The 21,420-nt window shown below is 27.9% G+C and overlaps 2 protein-coding genes across 5 annotated transcripts in view; one reads left to right on the forward strand and one right to left on the reverse strand.

Annotated features, from left to right (window-relative positions):
• The window catches only part of LOC142222327 (CUB and sushi domain-containing protein 3), an 839,952-nt gene that overhangs the window by 813,469 nt on the left and 5,063 nt on the right, over positions 1-21,420 (forward strand). The window lies entirely within an intron of this gene.
• Zip99C (Zinc transporter Zip99C) overlaps positions 2,962-21,420 on the reverse strand; it is a 42,217-nt gene continuing 23,758 nt past the window's right edge. For all 4 annotated transcript variants that reach the window (XM_075292424.1, XM_075292422.1, XM_075292423.1 and 1 more), the window contains exons 2-6: positions 8,257-8,715; positions 8,073-8,183; positions 7,600-8,001; positions 3,906-4,061; positions 2,962-3,839 (exon numbers count right to left, since the gene is read on the reverse strand). In XM_075292424.1, coding sequence (XP_075148539.1) covers positions 3,661-3,839; positions 3,906-4,061; positions 7,600-8,001; positions 8,073-8,183; positions 8,257-8,464 — 1,056 coding nt within the window. In that variant the 5' untranslated portion in view covers positions 8,465-8,715 and the 3' untranslated portion in view covers positions 2,962-3,660. The remainder of the gene's footprint in view (positions 3,840-3,905; positions 4,062-7,599; positions 8,002-8,072; positions 8,184-8,256; positions 8,716-21,420) is intronic.

Consider the following 21,420-nt stretch of genomic DNA (forward strand, 5'->3'; position numbering starts at 1 on the left):
CCTAACCTAACCTAAGTATGGAAGTACTCAATTTTTGGATCCTTTGCATTGCTTTAGAAGTTGTGCCTTGGAAGTTCATTTGTATGAAGAAATTTAAAAAAAAAAAATCGAAAAAAAACAATTTTTCTCCAATTTTACTTTTTATTTTTATCAGTGTCTTTTGTTAAATTTTTATTTTCTTATCTAATTATTACAAATTGAAAAAACATTGTATACGAAGCATCGAAACGTCTATTCAAATATTTGCGATAAGAACCTAATATGACACGGCATGACATTCTAACTACTTCCAGAGATGTTCTTTATTATTATGAATGAAAAAATAAAAAAACGTGGGTTCAAATCTCACCAGCAAGTTTTTATTTAACATTTTTCTAAAAAAATATTTGTTTATGTTATACATCGTTCTTATTTTGTTTCTGTCGGCATATATTTTTGTATAAATATATTTTTTCCATTAAAAATCAACAAAAAATTAAAAAAAAACTAACTCGTAATTTGCAAAATCTCAAAAGAACTTCAATGGAATTGAATGAATTTTATTATTATTATTTTTTATTACTTTTTTATTGATTTTTTATTCTTTTTTGCGAAATTATATTGTCCAAAATTTAAATTTTCACTTAAAACGTACTTTAAGTGAGAAAAATCGATAGGGAATCACGGGTGCGCTTTAAAAGAAATGTTTGTGGACTTGTCCAAAAGGACTGCACCGGAAGTGGAAAAAACGATGGGGGATTCCGGGATGCGCTTTAAAAGAAAGAAAAGAACAACTTCCAAATTTTTTGCTGGGTAATATTGGTGATAAATACCTATGTCCGTTAGTAAAGCTTTAACTTTGAGGTCATAAATCAACGCTGAGCTTTGAGCTTAGACGATATCCTTCACGTGGTCCCACGATAAGACGTCCTATGTTCGGTTTTCGTGTTGAAAATCATTTTATTTTCGCGATTAATTTTCCTCATATAATGAAAACAAACATATTCCTGTAAAGTCTTGCCGAAGTCTGGAGAAACAAGAAACTGTGCATCAACTGAGTTAAATTAACTGTTTTGTATTGAACTATTTTAATAAAGTAACCGCGAACATTTCAACTCGAAAACCGAACATAGTATCCATCTTAATGCTTAGTACTAAGTTCGTTTCTGCGAAAAACTCTTCATTTATCTCCGTTAATAGGGTCTCAAACCCAGGGATGTTACCTTATTTATGCGAAATAATATGCCTGCCTATCTTTTCGTGCGAAAAATCCAGGGTTATATAAATATGTGCTTTAAAATGCTCAAAACAAAGATTTCGCATTTATTCCGTGCTAACGTTTTGTATATGTAGTATAACAGTTTTTCGTGCGAAAACGTGAGGTTAGTACTAGGCTTAAGATGTTAAATCACAATGGTTTCGTATCGGTCGTTTTGAAAGTAAATTTTTTCCATCGAACTCCGACTGTATAAAAAGCATTAACCATCTCTCCATAGGGCAATCAACTCACAGTTTGGATCCAACCTCATTTTCGAAAAAAGGCGGAATAAACCTGTCTGAAAAACTGCACCAAATAGTCTTTGGTTGATGATGGAGAGATTTCTTTACAATAACTCTTCGGTTATCCGGGCCCCAGATACGACAATTTTGCTTGTTGACGTAACCACAGTCGATCAACATTTAAGCCTTTTTTGCTTATTTTGAATGAATTCTACATCACGCCTACAGCAAATTGGCGAATGGAAATGGATGATGAATTTTGCGTTCTTGCATTTGTAAAACTTTTAATTGATTTTGGGAAAGAATGGTACATCTGTTTATTAGTGATATTGTCTCGATAACAAAATAATTGGCCTCCTTCATATAGACGTCGGAACCACCGTTGCCACTCGAGTCAAAAATAATCTACAAAAATTTGAAGAACATTTTACCAAAAACTACTAAAAAAATCTTATTTAGCAAAATTTTTTTTCTATAGAAAATTTTGTCTAAATTGTATTTCTATAGGAAAATTTTTCAAAATTTTATTTCTATAGAAAATTTTGTCAAACTTTTATTTCTATAGAAAATTTTCTCAACATTTTATTTCTGTAGAAAATTTTGTCAACATTTTATTTCTATAGAAAATGTCACCATTTTTTTTTTGTCAACATTTTGAGGAATGTGGTAATTCCGAAACAGCTGTACCAAAGATAATTGAGAAAAAGATGCAGTCTTGTCATAGCAAAACTTAAGCACCAGAGGACTCTGCCAACAAAATATCATAAAGTTTGCGTCGACGTGTCTCTCAAATGTACTGCCGTTTGCGTCGGAAAATATCATAACATTTGTGTTTTTCATAAATTTTTGAATAAAAACCCACAAAAGCAGTACCAAAACGATTGTAGAAAATTAAAATAAAACGTATGTGTATTTTAAAGCAAATATTCATTATGGTTTTATGTGAATATTGCCGTTTAAATTTATTCTTGGGCAGAGCTGCTTTGGAAAACATTGACAAATAAAACAATTTTTTTCTCATAGCCCTCTACACCTTGACATTTGTCTTCTCTTGATAAGAGCACAATGCTCAATCTTGTTATACTCAATTATCTTTGGCTGTACATCCAACCATCTTGCAGTCTATAGGGCTTTGCCCAAATAAATTTGACAAGCATATTTTTCCTCTGTTGGTTAAGCTACACTTGTGGTTTAGTCGATGCATGGTTTTAAGGTGAAATCAGGAATAACAACATTTTTTTTCTATAGGAAATTGTATTTCTATAGGATTATTTTTTTCAACATTTTTTTTCTATAGAAAATTTTCTCAAAATTTTATTTCTATAGAAAATTTTGTCAAAATTTAATTTTTATAGAAAATGTCAAAATTTTATTTCTATAGAAAATTTTCTCAAAATTTTGTGAAGAGAAATATTTTGCAAAATAGGCACCAGGAATTGGCGAATACTAGGACAGCCTTAAGGAAGTGATTTACAAGAGATGTTTTATTAAAATTATTACTTTAATTTTATTTTCAATATCATAGTTATTTATGTTGTATATCACACAAATGTTTCTTAAATAATATAAGTATGTTTATGTATAAATAAGATTTTTAATCGTGAAAAGCTTTAAAAACTTCAAAATAAAAATGAATATAGTATAATGCATAACAAAAAAAAAACTAATAATAATGGCTTTTTGTAAATAAAATATAAACTAAATAATTTAGCGAAATATTCAAAAAAGAAAATCAAATAAACGAACAATTTTCTTCATAGGCATATTCAAAATTTTTTTTTCCATTATAATTTTGAATACATTCTAGTTCTAAATGTATAAAACTAATTAACAATAACTATTGAAAGTTATTTTTATTTTTGTTTTGAATATATCGATATTAACTATAATGTCATAGGGCAACTAACTAAAGCGGTAATAGATAAAACTATATATCGAATTTTAATTTACATTGGGTTTGTTTGCGAATCTTCTGAGCTTTGTTTTACATAGTTTTTTTTTTTTTGTTTTTTACAATCGACTAAAATACAAATGAAAATGATTGTGTTGTACTTTTGTTTTTGAAGGTTTCCTAATCATCATATCATTGGGTAATATGTACCATACTAGTTTTAATAAGAAACAAAAGAACAATCTAGGACTACTATAATTTAGAATATAAAAAAAAACAAAATGTTAAATTTAATGCTCGAATAGGGCAGTCATAACTGCCATCAGTCCTATGCCACCTAATAATGCTAATAATTGTTTTACAGACTCTTTAGGATTTTCTTCTTGTAGTAAATCGGGTAATACTGTAACCAAGGATATGTGTAAAAAGCCACCAGCTGTGAATGGCATAATCCATGATGTTCGAGCCTCTGTAAAGCAAAAAAATGCAATTGCAATTAGAAATCAAAATTATGCATGTTTAAATTAAATCTTACCCATGGCAGATGTGACACCTGATCCTCCAATAGCAACAAGAGCACCCAACAAACCAGCACCAGCTGTTAAAAGTTGAGCACGAGCTGCATCCCATCTGCTAAAGCCGGATCGCAGAAGAATAGCAAAATCTCCAACTTCATGGGGAATTTCATGTACTACAAAAGAAATGAAATTACACGTTGAAAATATTTACAATAATAAGCTTTGAAATAAATACTAAATGCTAAAATGATAAATCCAACTTTAAATATAGAAGCTTTAATAATAGTCGGTGTCTATTGTTACACTCAAATAAATCTGTTAGTAAAAAAAAAAAAAAAAAACAAATATCCACTAAACATTTTTTTGACTGCAACAATTATATACTTGCTTTAATTCCCACTTCATAAAGTAGATAAGTTTTTGATGGTGGTCAAATTATGATTCTATGTAGCAATGTCCGTCTGTACCAAGCATTCGTGGTTTTATATTGTCAACAAAATTTAGACATAAGTGATAACTGCTAGTAACTCTACAGTCATATAAATAAGGGTGTGAAGATAATTTCGCGAGTAAAATTCGTGGTTTTTGTTTCGGCTAAGCAAAATTCAGATTTGTGGGACGAATTTAACTTGTGGTACGCATTCCAAAAAATAAGTTTTTCCTCACTAGAGGTAATATAAGTGGTGGAACATCTGGCAAACATTGTAAATTATTTTATATTTCGAAAATTGAGCAATGGATATTAGATAGTATACTGAAAAAATATAAACATCTAGTGGAAACGAAAATAAGATTATAAAAAAATCAAGTCTCATGTGCAGTTTATGATCTATAGGATCACCATATAGCGGCTATATATAGACCTGATATTGGATATTCTATATCTGGGAAATCATTCTTGGTGAATTGACGAGACAAAATGTAAATGGTATATAATGGCCAACATAAAAAATCAAAAGTCTTATGTATATTATTTGAGCTATAGAGCCACCAGACATCGGCTATACATAGACCCGATATTGGATCGTCCCTATTTGGGAAACCTTTCTTGGTAAATTGAAAAGACAGATTTTACATTTTTTCTTCTTCTTAATTTTGAAAATCGCCATAGTCTTATGAATCCATGATAAGTGGACATATCGAAATATTGAGCCTTTTGAGATTTCGTTGATGGTAGAAATTTTCTTTTCAGTGAGTACTGTCCGATACAATGTGAAGCTCTATGGCAAGCGACCTCCTTTTCATGTCCGAAACAGAAAGGCTTGTCATACTATGTGTGAAATGATAAAAAATATTATAACCATTATTGAAATGCGCTAAGCCATAATTGATAATCTTGTTTGGGAGATTGAACCCATGACCCTTTTATGCAAGTCTAGCATGCAAAGCATTGCACCCTGGTTGTTTTCCCAACTCCTATTAAAAATCTAAATTTCGATTAGTAATCAAAGAAATTCTTCAATTGGACGATTTACAAGTCACGAAAAATTCCTCTAGTACTATTTTTGACAATTTGGATTATTTGGAGAAAATTTTAACAAAAAACAACCGAATAAAAAAAAATAGTTTGAAATCTTATTTCTATAGATTTTTTTTTTAATTTCATTTCTATAGAAATTTTTCAAAATTTTATTTCTATAGAAATTATTGTCACAATTTTATTTCTATAGAAATTTTTGTCAAAATTTTATTTCTATAGAAATTTTTGTCAAAACTTTATTTCTATAGAAAATTTTCTCAAAATGTTATTCCTATAGAAAATTTTGTTAAAATTTTATTTCTATAGAAAATTTTGTTAAAATTTTATTTCTATAGAAAATTTTGTCAAAATTTTATTTCTATAGAAAATTTTGTCAAAATTTTATTTCCATAGAAAATTTTGTCAAAATTTTATTTCCATAGAAAATTTTGTCAATATTTTATTTCCATAGAAAATGTTCTCAAAATTTTATTTCTATAGAAAATTTTCTCAAAATGTTATCTCTATAGAAAATTTTGTCAAATTATTATTTCTATAGAAAATTTTCTCAAAATTTTATTTCTATAGAAAATTTTCTCAAAATTTTATTTCTATAGAAAATTTTGTCAAAATTTTATTTCCATAGAAAATTTTGTCAAAATTTTATTTCTATAGAAATTTTTCTAAAAATGTTATTCCTATAGAAAATTTTGTTATTTCTATAGACATTTTGACAAAATTTTATTTCTATAGAAATTATTGCCAACATTTTATTTCCATGGAAAGTTTTGTGAAAGTTTTATTTCTATAGAGAATTTTTTCAAAATTTTATTTCTATAGAAAATTTTGTCAAAATTGTATTTCTATAGAAAATTTTGTCAAAACTTTATTTCTATAGAAAATTTTGTCAAAATTTTATTTCTATCGAAAATTTTGTCAAAATTTTATTTTTATAGAAAATTTTCTCAATATGTTATTCCTATAGAGAATTTTCCCAAAATTTTATTTCTATAGAAAATTTTGTCAAAATTTTATTTCTATAGAAAATTTTGTCAAAACTTTATTTCTATAGAAAATTTTGTCAAAATTTTATTTCTATAGAAAATTTTGTCAAAATTTTATTTCTATAGAAAATTTTGTCAAAATTTTATTTCTATAGAAATTTTTGTCAAAATTGTATTTCTATAGAAATTTTTTTCAAAACTTTATTTCTATAGAAAATGTTGTCAAAACTGTATTTCTTTAGAAATGTTGTCAACATTCTATTTCTATATAAATGTTGTCAAAAATTTATTTCTATAGAAATTTTTTCAAAATTTTATTTCTATAGAAATTTTGACAAAAATTTATTTCTATAGAAATTATTGTCAAAATTTTATTTGCATGGAAAGTTTTGTGAAAATTTTATTTCTATAGAAACTGTTGTGAAAATTTTATTTCTAGAGAAAATTTTAACAAAATGTTATTTCCATAGAAAATTTTTTCAAAATTTTATTTGTTTTATTTTGTGAAAATTTTATTTCTATAGAAAATGTTTTAAAATTTTATTTCTATAGAAAAATATTCAAAATTTTTTTGTTTTATTTTGTGAAAATTTTATTTCTATTGTCAAAATTTTATTTCTATAGAAAATTTTGTCAAAATTTTATTTCTATAGAAATTTTTGTCAAAATTTTATTTTTATAGAAATGTTTTCAATTTCTATAGAAACTGTTGTGAAAATTTTATTTCTAGAGAAAATTTTAACAAAATGTTATTTCCATAGAAAATTTTTTCAAAATTTTATTTGTTTTATTTTGTGAAAATTTTATTTCTATAGAAAATGTTTTAAAATTTTATTTCTATAGAAAAATATTCAAAATTTTTTTTGTTTTATTTTGTGAAAATTTTATTTCTATTGTCAAAATTTTATTTCTATAGAAAATTTTGTCAAAATTTTATTTCTATAGAAATTTTTGTCAAAATTTTATTTTTATAGAAATGTTTTCAAAATTTTATTTCTATTGAAAATTTTATTTTTATAGAAAATTTTATTTCTATAGAAAAAATTTTAAAAATTTTATTTCTACAGAAAATTTATGAAGTACCCCTTTGTTGCAATAGGAATAGTTTGAAAAATCTACCCAAATATTAAGAATTCTTCCAATCTTCCAAACAGTAGAATATCTACCATTTTTGGTAGAATTCTACCAACTGTGGCAACGGTGTTTAAGAATGCTTTTAATATAATTTTTCATTTTTTGTTTACTTACATAATATGGCAAACGTGGCCAAAACACCATGACGAAATGAAACCAAAAAGGAGCCAGCAACAGCCAAACCATGTGTGAAATTATCTATGGAATTGGCTAATAAATTCAAATATCCAGCAATCTTTTTGGGTTGTTCTTTCTTTTGTTCCCTTTCGCGCAAATAACAGCCGTTTGGTACATCTTCAATATCACAAGAACCGCCACAGCTACTTGAAGTTTGACCTTCAACAATTTTGCCACCTGTTTTACGCAATAGACAATTGGCTATTTCAACACATTTTGGTTGGGGATTTTCTTCATCGGCATTACAATAACCAGAGAAAATCTTTTCGACTATTGTGAATATTAAGATACCCGATAATACCCAGAGACCCGAACGCAAGGAAGGATGGCCGGAGGAAGCTGGAAATGGAAAAAAATATATACTATGAAGAAAGAATAACGGAGATATTCTTTTTCGATTTGATACTTACACAATTCATTATCACTTTCCCATGCTTCGGGAAGTAAATGCAAAAACACATCACCCAATAGACCACCGACAGCAAAACTTAATAAAACCTTAAGGAACTTTGATTCACCAGCTAAAAAGATATAGAAATTCAAAGGGTTATTTCTTTTTTTAATTTGTAAAAAAATATATATTTCAACACTTACGATCGGAATAGCCTTGTTTATGTAATTTTTCATCTGTTGGTATGATAATCAATGGCAATATTCCACTTAAACCAATAACCACTGAACCCAGCAGTGAGAAAACCCATGGTGTATATTCGAATGCCATAAAAAAATCGGGAACATAGTGTTTCACCAAATGTGTGTACAATTGTACAATGTTATCGTCAAATGCTGATGTTGTATTCATATTGAATCTATGTATTTGTCGCTAATGCTTCCTAAATGTAATGTTTGTAACGGTAATATCACAATAATGGTAGGGTGCTCTTAAATTTATCTATAAATTCTATGATGTTTAGGTTTAATCCACTTTATTGTTATCAAAATGTAAAAAAGGACTATAATATAGTCGAGATGGCGAATTTTGAATGAACGGCTTCAATTTTTGTATTACAATTACGTTGATATCCTTCACGTTGAATATTTTGCTTAAACAATCTGAAAGAAGAAAAATAAAAACACATTATTTGAGAACTTGTATTTTATAAAATTATTTAAATATATAGAGAGAGTGTATCACCGAGATATTCAATTGTGTTAAGTCCGTGTGACTATCTAAAAAATATTTTTTGTGGTGCGGTGTGTTTCTTACACTCTATAAATCACCATAGCAACATTTCTATATTTATTAAATTGTTTCGAAAAATTATTTAATATCTTTTTATTGACATATAAATACGCTTTGATATCCAGGTACCTCCCACAGGGGTCACTGCTACGCTTATTACGTCAATGTATGTAAGCTTTCTGCAAAATCTTTACTTGATAAGATAAAAATTTCCTGACCATTCGTCAGAAAATAGCCTACAGCAGCAGTAAAATCCCAAAGTGATTGAGGAAAGTACTTGTAATGGACGTACAAGAAAACAAATAATATTTCTATTCTTATCAAGGATTACTAAGCACAGTTGCCACTCGTGCCAAAAATAATCTACCAAAATTTGAAGAAAATTTTACCACAAATCTACCAAATTTAAAAAACAAAATATTTATTTTGTTTATTTATATTTATTGAGGTTTTTGACAAAATTTTTGTGATTAGTATGAAATAATGATTTTTCTCTCATTAGAGACAATTTCTTTTTGGGTTATAAATATCCCTTGAATTGGAGATATGTCGAATTTTAAACGTATTAACTTCTAATAAAAGGGAGAACTTATTCACACTGCACTTTGATGGTATGAAATAACACGAAAACTAACATTTTTCAAGAAATTAAATTTATAGAAAATTTTTTCAAAATTTTATTTCTATAGAAAATTTTTTCAAAATTTTATTTCTATAGAAAATTTTGTCAAAATTGTATCTCTATAGAAACTTTTGTCAAAATTTTAGTTCTATAGAAAATTTTGTCAAAATTTTATCTCTATAGAAAATTTTGTCAAAATTTTAGTTCTATAGGAAATTTTGTCAAAATTTTATTTCTATAGAAAATTTTGTCAAATTTTTATTTCTATAGAAAATTTTGTCAAAATTTTATTTCTATAGAAAATTTTGTCAACATTTTATTTCTATAGAAAATTTTCTCAAAATTTTATTTGTATAGAAAATTTTATTTATATAGAAAATTTTGTCAAAATTGTATCTCTATAGAAAATTTTGTCAAAATTTTAGTTCTATAGAAAATTTTGTCAAAATTTTATCTCTATAGAAAATTTTGTCAAAATTTTAGTTCTATAGGAAATTTTGTCAAAATTTTATTTCTATAGAAAATTTTGTCAAATTTTTATTTCTATAGAAAATTTTGTCAAAATTTTATTTCTATAGAAAATTTTGTCAACATTTTATTTGTATAGAAAATTTTGTCAAAATTTTATTTCTATAGAAAATTTTGTCAAAATTTTATTTCTATAGAAAATTTTGTCAAAATTGTACCTCTATAGAAAATTTTGTCAAAATTTTAGTTCTATAGAAAATTTTGTCAAAATTGTATCTCTATAGAAAATTTTGTCAAAATTTTAGCTCTATAGAAAATTTTGTCAAAATTGTATCTCTATAGAAAATTTTGTCAAAATTTTAGTTCTATAGAAAATTTTGTCAAAATTTTATCTCTATAAAAAATTTTGTCAAAACTTTATTTTATAGAAAATTTTATTTCCATAGAAAATTTTGTCAAAATTTTATTTCTATTGAAAATTTTGTCAAAATTTTAGTTCTATAGAAAATTTTGTCAAAATTGTATCTCTATAGAAAATTTTGTCAAAATTTTATTTATATAGAAGATTTTGTCAATATTTTATTTCTATAGAAAATTTTATTTCTATTGAAAATTTTGTTAAAATTGTATCTCTATAGAAAATTTTTCAAAATTTTAGTTCTATAGAAAATTTTGTCAAAATTTGATTTCTATAGAAAATTTTGTCAATATTTTATCACCACCATTCAATCCCCAAAAAGTCATCCAACGTTTCCGAAACCAATTAATTGAATTTTCTTGCAGTTGAATTGTCCATAACGTGAGAACGTTTTCTTGATTTTAAATTGTTTGTTTACTCTAACGGCATGAACTTAAAATATAGTTTACACATAAAATAATCAATAATTTTCTAAAATTTTATATAGTGTTCATATTGTACTTTGTATGGCGCTATGGACTTTTAAAAAAATTTTTAAATCAATTTGTTATGTGCATTTGTATGTAACGCTAAAAAGGACCAGACCATCGTTTCGTATACCAATCTCTTAGAGTTAAATTCTAAAATATTACGCATACTGCTAACCCCGTAGGTGGGAATGTGACGGGATGCAAATGGCGTTGAAAACTTAATATTTATTGATGGAATTATGCAAAAAGTAGATAATTTAAATATTGTAAAGAATAATTTGGCCGAATCTGTCCAAAAATGGATCTGGAAGATAGATAATGGCCCCAAGGATCCGTCCCAAATTGTTAAAGAATACTTGCTATACAACACCAAAAAATATTATCTGACCCTCCGCAGAGCCCGGACAGAAATTATATTGAACACCTGTAGTCATACATGACAACTAAGCTGAAGAACTTTAACATTTCTAGCAAAGAAACTCTCAAAAACTTCAAATTGATTTTTTCTGGTTCAATCACAAAATTAATTGATTCAATTAATTTTTTTAATTGAAACGTCTTCAATCACGAAAATGATACTATCAATCACAGTTTTAATTGGGTATCCAAAAATACTTGATTAAAAAATTAATTGATTCCATTAGCAAGATTCAATTAATTTTTATAATTTAAAATCTAATTGATGTTTATTGCCAATTTTGTAATTAAAAGCGTAACTACTTTTTAACACTTTCTTAAATGACATAGTATTTTTAGTTTGATTAAAAATTTGATTGTTTAAAATAAACTATTAATTACAAATAAAAAATCCATAATTTTCTTAACTGACTTAGTATTGCGAGTTTGATTAAAATGTTAATTGCATCAATTAATTTTTTAATTGAAAAAGTCTTCAGCTTCAATCAACTTTTTAATTCGAAATATTTTTTCTGTGTATGTATGCCGGATTTTGCTAAATATATTTGAAATATCCCATGTTATACAACCGATCTCGACTGGGGGGCTAGGGTGGGCTATAGCCCCCCTACCCCAAAAATTAATAGACTGAAGTTATATGTTCAATTAATGTTTTATTTTATAAAAATGAATAAGAAATTAGACTTCAACATAACTAGACAATTAATTTATAAAAAAGCAACTAATAGTAGTTCCACACTTTTTCGCAGCAAAAAATTTTGGGTGTTGTTCTAAAAGCACTTCCAAAAATGTCCTCACAAAGAAGTTAATTATTTTAACTACACACGAAGTTGTTTTAATTTAATTTTTTATAACTCGTTTTTTCATATTTTTAATGGTTAATTTTTTTAATAGGTTAAAAAAGAGTAAGAGTTTATAAAATGGTACAAAATTTTCAAATTTTGTCGCAAAAATGCTAAATCCATTCTAGAAAATTTTTATATTTTAATAATTTTTGAAAATATTCGAGGTGAAATGTTTCAGACAAGCGTAATAATGCAAATTAAAAATCATAAAAACTTATTAAAAAATGTGCGGTGCTACAATTTTTCTCTGGTCTAAGCCCCCTCCCCAGAGGCCTTCCTAGGCTTATGAAGAGAGCAGAATTTATATTCGTGGAAAGTGTGCCAAATTTGCATAAACTGGACCAGATTTAAACATAACTTCCATATTAATATGCCTAATTTTGTTTAATATGGTAAAAATTTCATATTTTCAACGAAATTTGAGTCCGATTTTTTCTGAATTTTACACAGAAATTAGAACTTATATTTTACCTACACCTCTAATTGTGTATATTTTAGTTAAAATTTTTGAAAATAAACCTACACTCTTAGTTTATTGACTATTTCGTTTTTTCATATTTTGGTATGTCCTGGCACCCACAGAATGTACATCAAAACGATTTGAGATAAAATTTAAACAAAAATCCCAAAATAAATTTGTTGCTGCTAAATTGCCAATGAAATTTCTTAAAATAGTTTATAAAACATTAATTCTTAAGTCATTTTTAATATGTTGCTAAAATGAAGAAAATTTTCAATAAAAAGAAAACGGCAATCCTACATAAACATATTATTGGTTTTTGCTTTCAACAATGGCACATTGGCCAACTGTAACGTGACACCATTTAATATGTAAATTAGACTTTTTATTCATATTTCAAGATCACTGTAATTTTTAAATAACCAAATATTGCATGGCTTATACATTCACGAGATCTGCAACGGGAATGATGTAAATATTTAAGAGGAGTCAGTAATGCAATCTCAATGAATGCGATTCGAAAACACTTTTCGAGTTTACACTGAACACACAATCCCATGGACCATAATTTTTATTATTATTATGGCTAAGAAAATTAAAAGTGCAAACTAACCACCAAAAGTAACCAACCGATTGTTCGAAGTGTAATTAATAACTGAATAATAAACATTTCGGAATGGTCTATGGTAACTTCAATAGTCATAATTTAATACAATGTATAACCGACCGCCTATATGGAGGAATACCCCGACCGACCATACGTAAACTTGGTGGCTCTTTGTTTGTGGCGAATAATGATAAGATATGAATGGAAATGGTTATGTTCTGCTTGATTTCTAGGTGGTATTGAGTGTATCCATTCATCGGGAAAAGGCCCAGAAACACCGAGGAACATAAAATTTGTTCTTTGGGTAAATTCCTTTAGAATGACATGGGGATTTTAATGGGGATAACAAAGATATTTGTTTGAATATTTTAAGTAATACAAAATTCAAATCAATATTAATATCCCCATCACTTTTTTTTGGGCGATGCAAATCACTAGTAACTAGTAACGATTTAATCACTCAAGTATTCTTCATTGATTAATTAATCAAAGTGAAATGCTGGATTGTCGGTTTGATTGATGAAGATTGTAGTTGTTGACCACTAGACATGGTAGTAGTTTCAGTTTTACTTTTTGAAATTGAATTGAAATCAAATTTAATAGTTTTATAGTTAAGAAGAGAAGTGCAATAAAACGTTTTTATTTCTTACTTTGATGACGTTGATAAAATTCTTATCTGAGTCATAAAATAATTGCTGGTAGAAGCCATGTCAAGCTGTTATAAATTTATGATAGTCTATTTGCATCGATTTTTCGTTTTCATATCTGTATATAGTTGCACCGCAAAAAATACTGGTTTTCAAAGATCTGTTAAAGAATATAACTTGCTTTAATATACGAAGAAATTAACACGATGAGTTACCAACTTCACACATGACATGACAGTTAAATGCTTAGAAAATTTTCAATTTATGTTCTATTCAAAGAACTCATAAAATAAAATGTGCATTAAATTGTTGTAGTGATTTAATGAGATTGTATTTTTTCAAAATTGAGAAAAAAAAGATTTTGAAAAATGTTGAAAAATACGACTTTTAGATTTTTTGAGTAGTCGACTTTGAATGTCGTATCTTTCGTATTATGAATTTTCAGCCTAATAAGACCTACATCCAGGGTTGATAAAGTTTACACTTTTGTAAATTTTTTGATACTATTTGTGTATAAAAAGTATTGCGGTACCCCGCGACGCATTTGGTATCTTTTACAACCTTTATTAAAATATGAACACCAGTCCAAATCAGTTTATCTTTACATACAATTGCAACACTTCTCTCACTGAACTGAAAATTTTATTTGTGGACGCCTAAAGTCTTTGGAGGATGATTTCCTATGCAGATAATTTAACCCTTAAATGGGCCCTGTATCTTTTAAGGTACAACCATGTACCACGTCTTCAAATGTTGACCGAATTCTATGAAACCAAATTTGTGGTATTTAATACTTCATATTGCTATTTATAAAAATAAGTTCTTCCGGAAAATTTGTTGTACTTCTGAGTAATCTGTGCAGTCAAAATTAAAAATCAAATTTTGACCAAAAATGCAAAAAACTACAAATTGGAAGTTAAATAATATTTACCAGAGATGAAAGTAATTTTGGTAAAAAACCTGTGTAGTGTAAACATATCTCTATTCTCCACTAAAATTAAATTGTTTACTTGTAAATAAAAACTTAGTTTAATGCGCACTGTATTTTTTAAGATACAACTATGTACCATTTTTCCATTAAAACACATATTTTTTTAAAGTGGATTGTAGATGTTCTTTTTTGCATATTATATATTTTTCGGAGGAATCGGCGATCTTGTGCATTTAAGGGTTAAAATATAATGGCGATAAATACGTCTGAATTCGAATGAGACAGATCCTAAGTCATGCATTGCTAGTTATGATCGCTTAAAGAGGCGCCCTTGTCTTGAATGTCCACTATCATTTACAAGATATCGATAAGAGTTTGGTTCCAACCTTCATGAAATTTGGCATTGCTAATTTTTTGGTACAATGAAAGTAATCAAACAATAACTCTTTCCAAATTTTAGGCCATGTTTACACATTATAGTCGAGAGCACATTGTCTGACATGAGCAATTTATGAATTACAGCATTATATCAGGAAGCAACACATTTGGTTAGGTTAGGTTAGGTATAGTGGCAGCCCGATATTTCAGGCTCACTTAAACTATTCAAGTTCACCGCCGTGGTGAACTTCCCTCTTATCACTGAGTGCTGCCCGATTCTATGTTAAGCTCAATGACAAGGGACCTCCTTTTTATAGCCGAGTCCGAACGGCGTTCCACATTGCAGTGAAAAGAAGATTTGAAACACTCAGAAATGTCACCAGCATTACTGAGGTGGGATAATCCACCGCTGAAAAACTTTTTGGTGTTTGGTCGAAACTGGGTTTGAACCCACGACCGGGTGTATGCAAGGCGGGCATGCTAACCATTGCACCACGGTGGCTCCCAAGCACCACATTAAAATCATGACCAAATGTGTATGGCAAGCAGTCATACTAACAATTTTATCTGTTTCATAAGGAAACCAGTAAGGAAAGTCTAAAGTCGGGCGGGGCCGACTATATTATACCCTGCACCACTTTGTAGATCTAAATTTTCGATACCATATCACATCCGTCAAATGTGTTGGGGGCTATATATAAAGGTTTGTCCCAAATACATACATTTAAATATCACTCGATGTGGAAGAATTTGATAGACTTCTACAAAATCTATAAACTCAAAATTTAATGCACTAGGGTGGAACACAATGTTAGTAAAAAATATGGGAAACGTTTAAATCTGAAGCAATTTTAAGGAAACTTCGAAAAAGTTTATTTATGATTTATCGCTCGATATATATGTATTAGAAGTTTAGGAAAATTAGAGTCATTTTTACAACTTTTTGACTAAACAGCGGCGATTTTACAAGGAAATTGTTGGTATTTTGACCATTTTTGTCGAAATCAGAAAAACATATATATGGGAGCTATATCTAAATCTGAACCGATTTCAACCAAATTTGGCACGCATAGCTACAATGCTAATTCTACTTCCTGTGCAAAATTTCAACTAAATCGGAGTTAAAAATTGGCCTCTGTGGTCATATGAGTGTAAATCGGGCGAAAGCTATATATGGGAGCTATATCTAAATCTGAACCGATTTTGCTGATATTTTGCAAGTGTTTCGAGACTCATAAAATATTCGGATGTACGGAATTTGAGGAAGATCGGTTGATATACACGCCAATTATGACCAGATCGGTGAAAAATATATATGGCAGCTATATCTAAATCTGAACCGATTTTTTCCAAAATCAATAGGGATCGTCTTTGAGCCGAAACAGGACCCTATACCAAATTTGAGGACAATCGGACTAAAACTGCGAGCTGTACTTTGCACACAAAAATACATCAACAGACAGACAGACGGACGGACAGACGGACAGACAGACAGACGGACATCGCTAAATCGACTCAGAATTTAATTCTAAACCGATCCGTATACTAAAAGGTTGGTCTATGATTACTCCTTCTTGGCGTTACATACAAATGCACAAACTTATTATACCCTGTACCACAGTAGTGGTGAAGGGTATAAAAACCTTCACCAAAATGCAAAAAGTATCTTTTGTCTTAAAAGAGGACTTTTTCAAAGCTGATTCAGAACTATTTTAAGAATGCTTTTTGTCATTTCTACCTACACCATGTTGTATTTTCAATTAATATCTTTCACAAAGAAAATTTCGCTATGAAATTTGTAATCTTTTTTTCAGTGTATGCAAACTAGATCTAAAGTCGAGACAAGACAAATTTCTTATATGTAATCATTACATTTTAATGTAATTACGTAAGATATCAAATAATAAAAATAATTTAATAAATATTGTATAATTATGCTACATTACTTTCGCTTAAAAAATAATTTTGGAATTAAATAAGAAAAAAACTATTTAGTTCCCTACAACTTGAAGATTACACCCAGAGAAGGAATATGATCAAATCCTAGAGCAAAATGTTATTTTTGTTGCAACCATGTTATTTTCTCGGTCATTATAAACCCGATTTCGACAACAATTTTATGTGTGGCGACAAAACAACAATTTTGGCGCCAAAAATGTTCAATTTTTCTCATCCAAAAATAAAAATTTTACTTTAGGAGGTGATTATATTCCTTCTCTGCGTGTATTTAAGTTTTACACTTCATTCTTCGTTTGAATAAAATTCTCTATAATGTATACTGAAACTATTAAGAGTTGTCTACACATACTATTTTCTACAGAAGTCATTAACCCCCTTCAAATATCTTGTTCATAATTGCTGAATATAGTTGGAGAACAAATGCCAGAATCAAAAAATTATGAAAATTAAATCCGGCATAAATATTGGATACACTGAAAAAAAAAAAAAAACAAAATTAATAATTTCAAGACTCTCTTTATTGAATAAAATGTGTCTGGTTGGTTGCTTGGCAGAATTACACTTTTTCTTAAGGCTTTGGTATTGTTTCATGACCCTTATTAAAAATAAAAATATTTATTTTAACCAAAAATGCTTTTCTTTAACCCTTTGCCTACCGATGTCCATTTAGGACATTCGAAAACGGCACCAAACTCTATTTCCCTATTTACTTTCGATTTATTTATCGATGGTATTTTAAAGTAAAGGCTAAAATTCATTTTTATAAATTTCTTTAATAATAAATCAAAAATACGAAATTTTGAGAACATTTTTCTACTATACGTCTCTAGTAAATGGACATTCAAAAATTATTTCGGAATCTTCTGTGTTTTTTTTTTCTCACGTTTTGATAGACATCATAGGCCAAATAGCGCTTATTTTCGTAAAACCTTTTGGTCACAATTCAAGAATCAAGGTTTCAGAAAAAAACTCATATAGCTCTTGAATTAATTGAGGTAGGTCCTCAAAATTATTTTTTTTTTCTTCGTTCTGTTAGTGAAAGGGTTAAATTAAGAAAAATTAGATTTTATGAAAAACAATCTTAGGGTATAGATTAAAAATGTTAACTCAAAATTTCCTTACTTTAAAGAATTTTTTTTTAATATTGTGTAAATATTGTATGTAATGTAAATGTTGTTGTAAGTTGGTGTAGATAATCTTTCGTATTATGTCAATTTTTTTTTGTACGGAGTACACAGATTCTTTTTCTGATTCAATTACAAAATTAATTGATCCAATTATTATTTTTTTTAATTATTAATTATTAAAAAGTATACTTGATTAAAAATTTAAATGATTTCTTCGACCCTATCAACTATTTTTTTTTATTGATTCAATAAAAAATTTATATGAATTTGTTTGCAAAACTCATTAAATTTTTAACCGAGACAATTAATTATTTAGTTGAACTAGACCTCCTTTTTCAATCAATTTATTCATTGATTCTTTTAAAAAAATATATACGCAACAGCAGTTTTCATACACTAAAAAAGATTGAACCATCCAAGGTACTATAGCCAATTAAACTTTATCTAGTTCATGGAAATTATTAAGATTAAATTAAAATTTCCCCAATATGAGAATGTTTCCTTCACTTTTATTTAGTTCAAAGAACTAAGAAGAACTAAATTTATACACAACTAAAGCATAAAGATTTAGTAAATTCGTATTTTCCACAGAATTTCTTAAAATTTACCAAAAATTCGACCACCAAGAACTTCGTATGGCACAATATCTAATTCTAATTTTTTCTTCAAAATACGAAACATTCCTTAACAAGTGAGAAAAATGATTATAACTAATACTTTTTTTTGAATATGTGAAAAAAATTCACTGATTTTTTTTGATATCTACATTTTTGTGATATACAGTTTATCTAAAATTTTCTAAAATTAACCCACATTTCCTTTCCTGGTGGATTCACTATTTTTGAGTATAGTTTTTCCATGGGTTTGAGTTAAAACTTTAGCCAATGAATATAATAGAATAAATATATAAACTAATCCCGAGCAAAATTTTAAGTTATATTTTTGATTGAAAACAGTTTTGTTGTTTATAATTTATAATTTAATTTTTTATTATTTTCTTAACTGGCATTAAATTTTAATTTGATTAAGAGGTTAACTGAGTCAGTTAATTGTTTAATCCATTAAGTTTTCAGTACCAATCAATTTTTTAATTGGAAATATTTTTGGTTTTATTTTTTCCTGCATGTATTAATTTTAAAGTTTACTTTAAAGACCATACAATATGTTGTATTTGAACATAGTTGCGTTTTTAATTAATTTTTATTAAAATTAAAATTGAATTTGCCTTACTTGACTTTAATGAAACAAGGAAAAAATGTAAACTGTTTTATAGGAAGAATGAACTAACTCGTTCGAAATTGAATTCAATTGTACTCCACATTTTGAGATGTCCCCAAAGCGTTGTTAAAACCAGGAAAGTTTAATGTCCTGTTTTACTTTTTAACTGCAGTTCACGAAATTAGACCCTCTCATAGAAGAAAAAATTAACTAAAAGTAAATATGAAATGAAAATCATTGGCGCCAAATCATGACCATTTTAACCATTCATTCTTACTATTTTTGGGAATCGTACGAAAACTTTCGTTTGCTTTAAAATTTCATTGAGCCGAAGAATATTTCGAAAAAATAATAAAATTTAACTAGAAACAAATAATTTTTTTGCAATAAAAATAAATTAAATTTAGCGTTAGTTTAACTACGGAATTTTTTTTGGCGTGGATACTCATCTTTCACATTTGCGTCCTTTTCTTAATGCAATGTTTTTGAAGTAACGAAAATTTTTTTATTTTTTTTTAGTGTACAAATCTATTTATCTTTTTGACTATCATTAGCCAGCAGAATTCAGTAATTAATTATAACGGTCTTTAAAGATTCTTCTTTCAACTCGAAAATAGCTTGGAACCGGTTCTACGAAATAGACACGAAGAATGCTAGAAAAAAAGTTATTTTCTAATGAAGAAAATATAAAGTATGAATGTTAAACTTTAAGCTTACACCTAAACAAATAAATGAAGCAAATAGAAATAACAGAAATATTAATTTATTTTAGAAAACAGAATGTTTAGATGAAAACACACATTCTACATGGTTATGGTGTTTATTTTGTTTGCCAATGAATTCTAACTACTTTCGAATATGGAAATGACAATTAAATGCTTTCCGATAATAACTGAACATTATGGTAATGAATGCATTCGAGAATTGTATACATCTGCGTAATAAGAAACAAACAAGTCATAGTAGTTAAAATATGGATATACTCTAAAATGTCAAAGAATATTACCTCCTGCAATTTATCCATTAAAACTATTCTAATCCACATGTAATCGAATGGGATTGTTTAGGGTCGATTAACTTCTATACTCTCTTAACCAAACATTATGTTCAAACATTTTATTAACCTAGTTGAAGAATTTGTGGGAAAACTGGTCTTAAACAGAATCATTTATCAAGTATTGAATAAAGTATATGTTTCAATAAAGAAGGCAGACGAAAACAAATAGTGAAGTGAACACAATAACATCCATATCGTTAGAGATAAGTACATATGTTTCAATGAGAACATGAATATTCGATACAGGAAGAAGTTTACCTGAAGCAATCATTGCTAACTCGAATACATGTATGTTTCAATACGTGTACAAAAGGTGTAACTAAAACTGGGCCAATTGACTCCTCTATGAATGTATTTTGGTGAGGTTATCGTTCAAAAAGAAAACCAACCAAGATTTTTTATCATAAACGTATTTAAAATATATTTTTTTATAACATACGAGGGCAGTTCGGAAACTTCTTATCCTAGCACAAAAAGCGCGGTATAAACACAAAAAAGTTAAATTTTGTTTCGATCTGGCAACTCCTTCATATAGAAACAGGTGTTCAAAAAAGACGCATCCGCAATTTTTTTACAATGGAAAACTCATAACGAGTCCATTTAATTTTGCATGAAGGACTACAGATGAAAAAGCTTTCTGCAAGATGGGTGCCGCATTTGTTAACAGTTGATCACAAACGCATAAGAATGAACATTTCTCAAGCTTATTTGGATCGTTTTAAGCGAAATAAAATGGATTTTAAGCGTCGTTTCATAACTGTTGATGAGACATGGATCCACCACTATACTCCAGAGACAAAAGAACAATCCAAACAATGGACAGAAGCTGGAGGAAGTGCCCCAAAGAAGGCAAAAACAGTTCAAATTTAAGTACGAGTTGCTTGATCACCCACCTTATTCTCCTGATTTAGCTCCCAGTGACTTTTACTTGTTCCCAAATCTAAAAAAAAA

This window comes from Haematobia irritans, chromosome 1 (genome assembly GCF_050003625.1).
Source record: "Haematobia irritans isolate KBUSLIRL chromosome 1, ASM5000362v1, whole genome shotgun sequence".
Taxonomy (NCBI): domain Eukaryota; kingdom Metazoa; phylum Arthropoda; class Insecta; order Diptera; family Muscidae; genus Haematobia; species Haematobia irritans.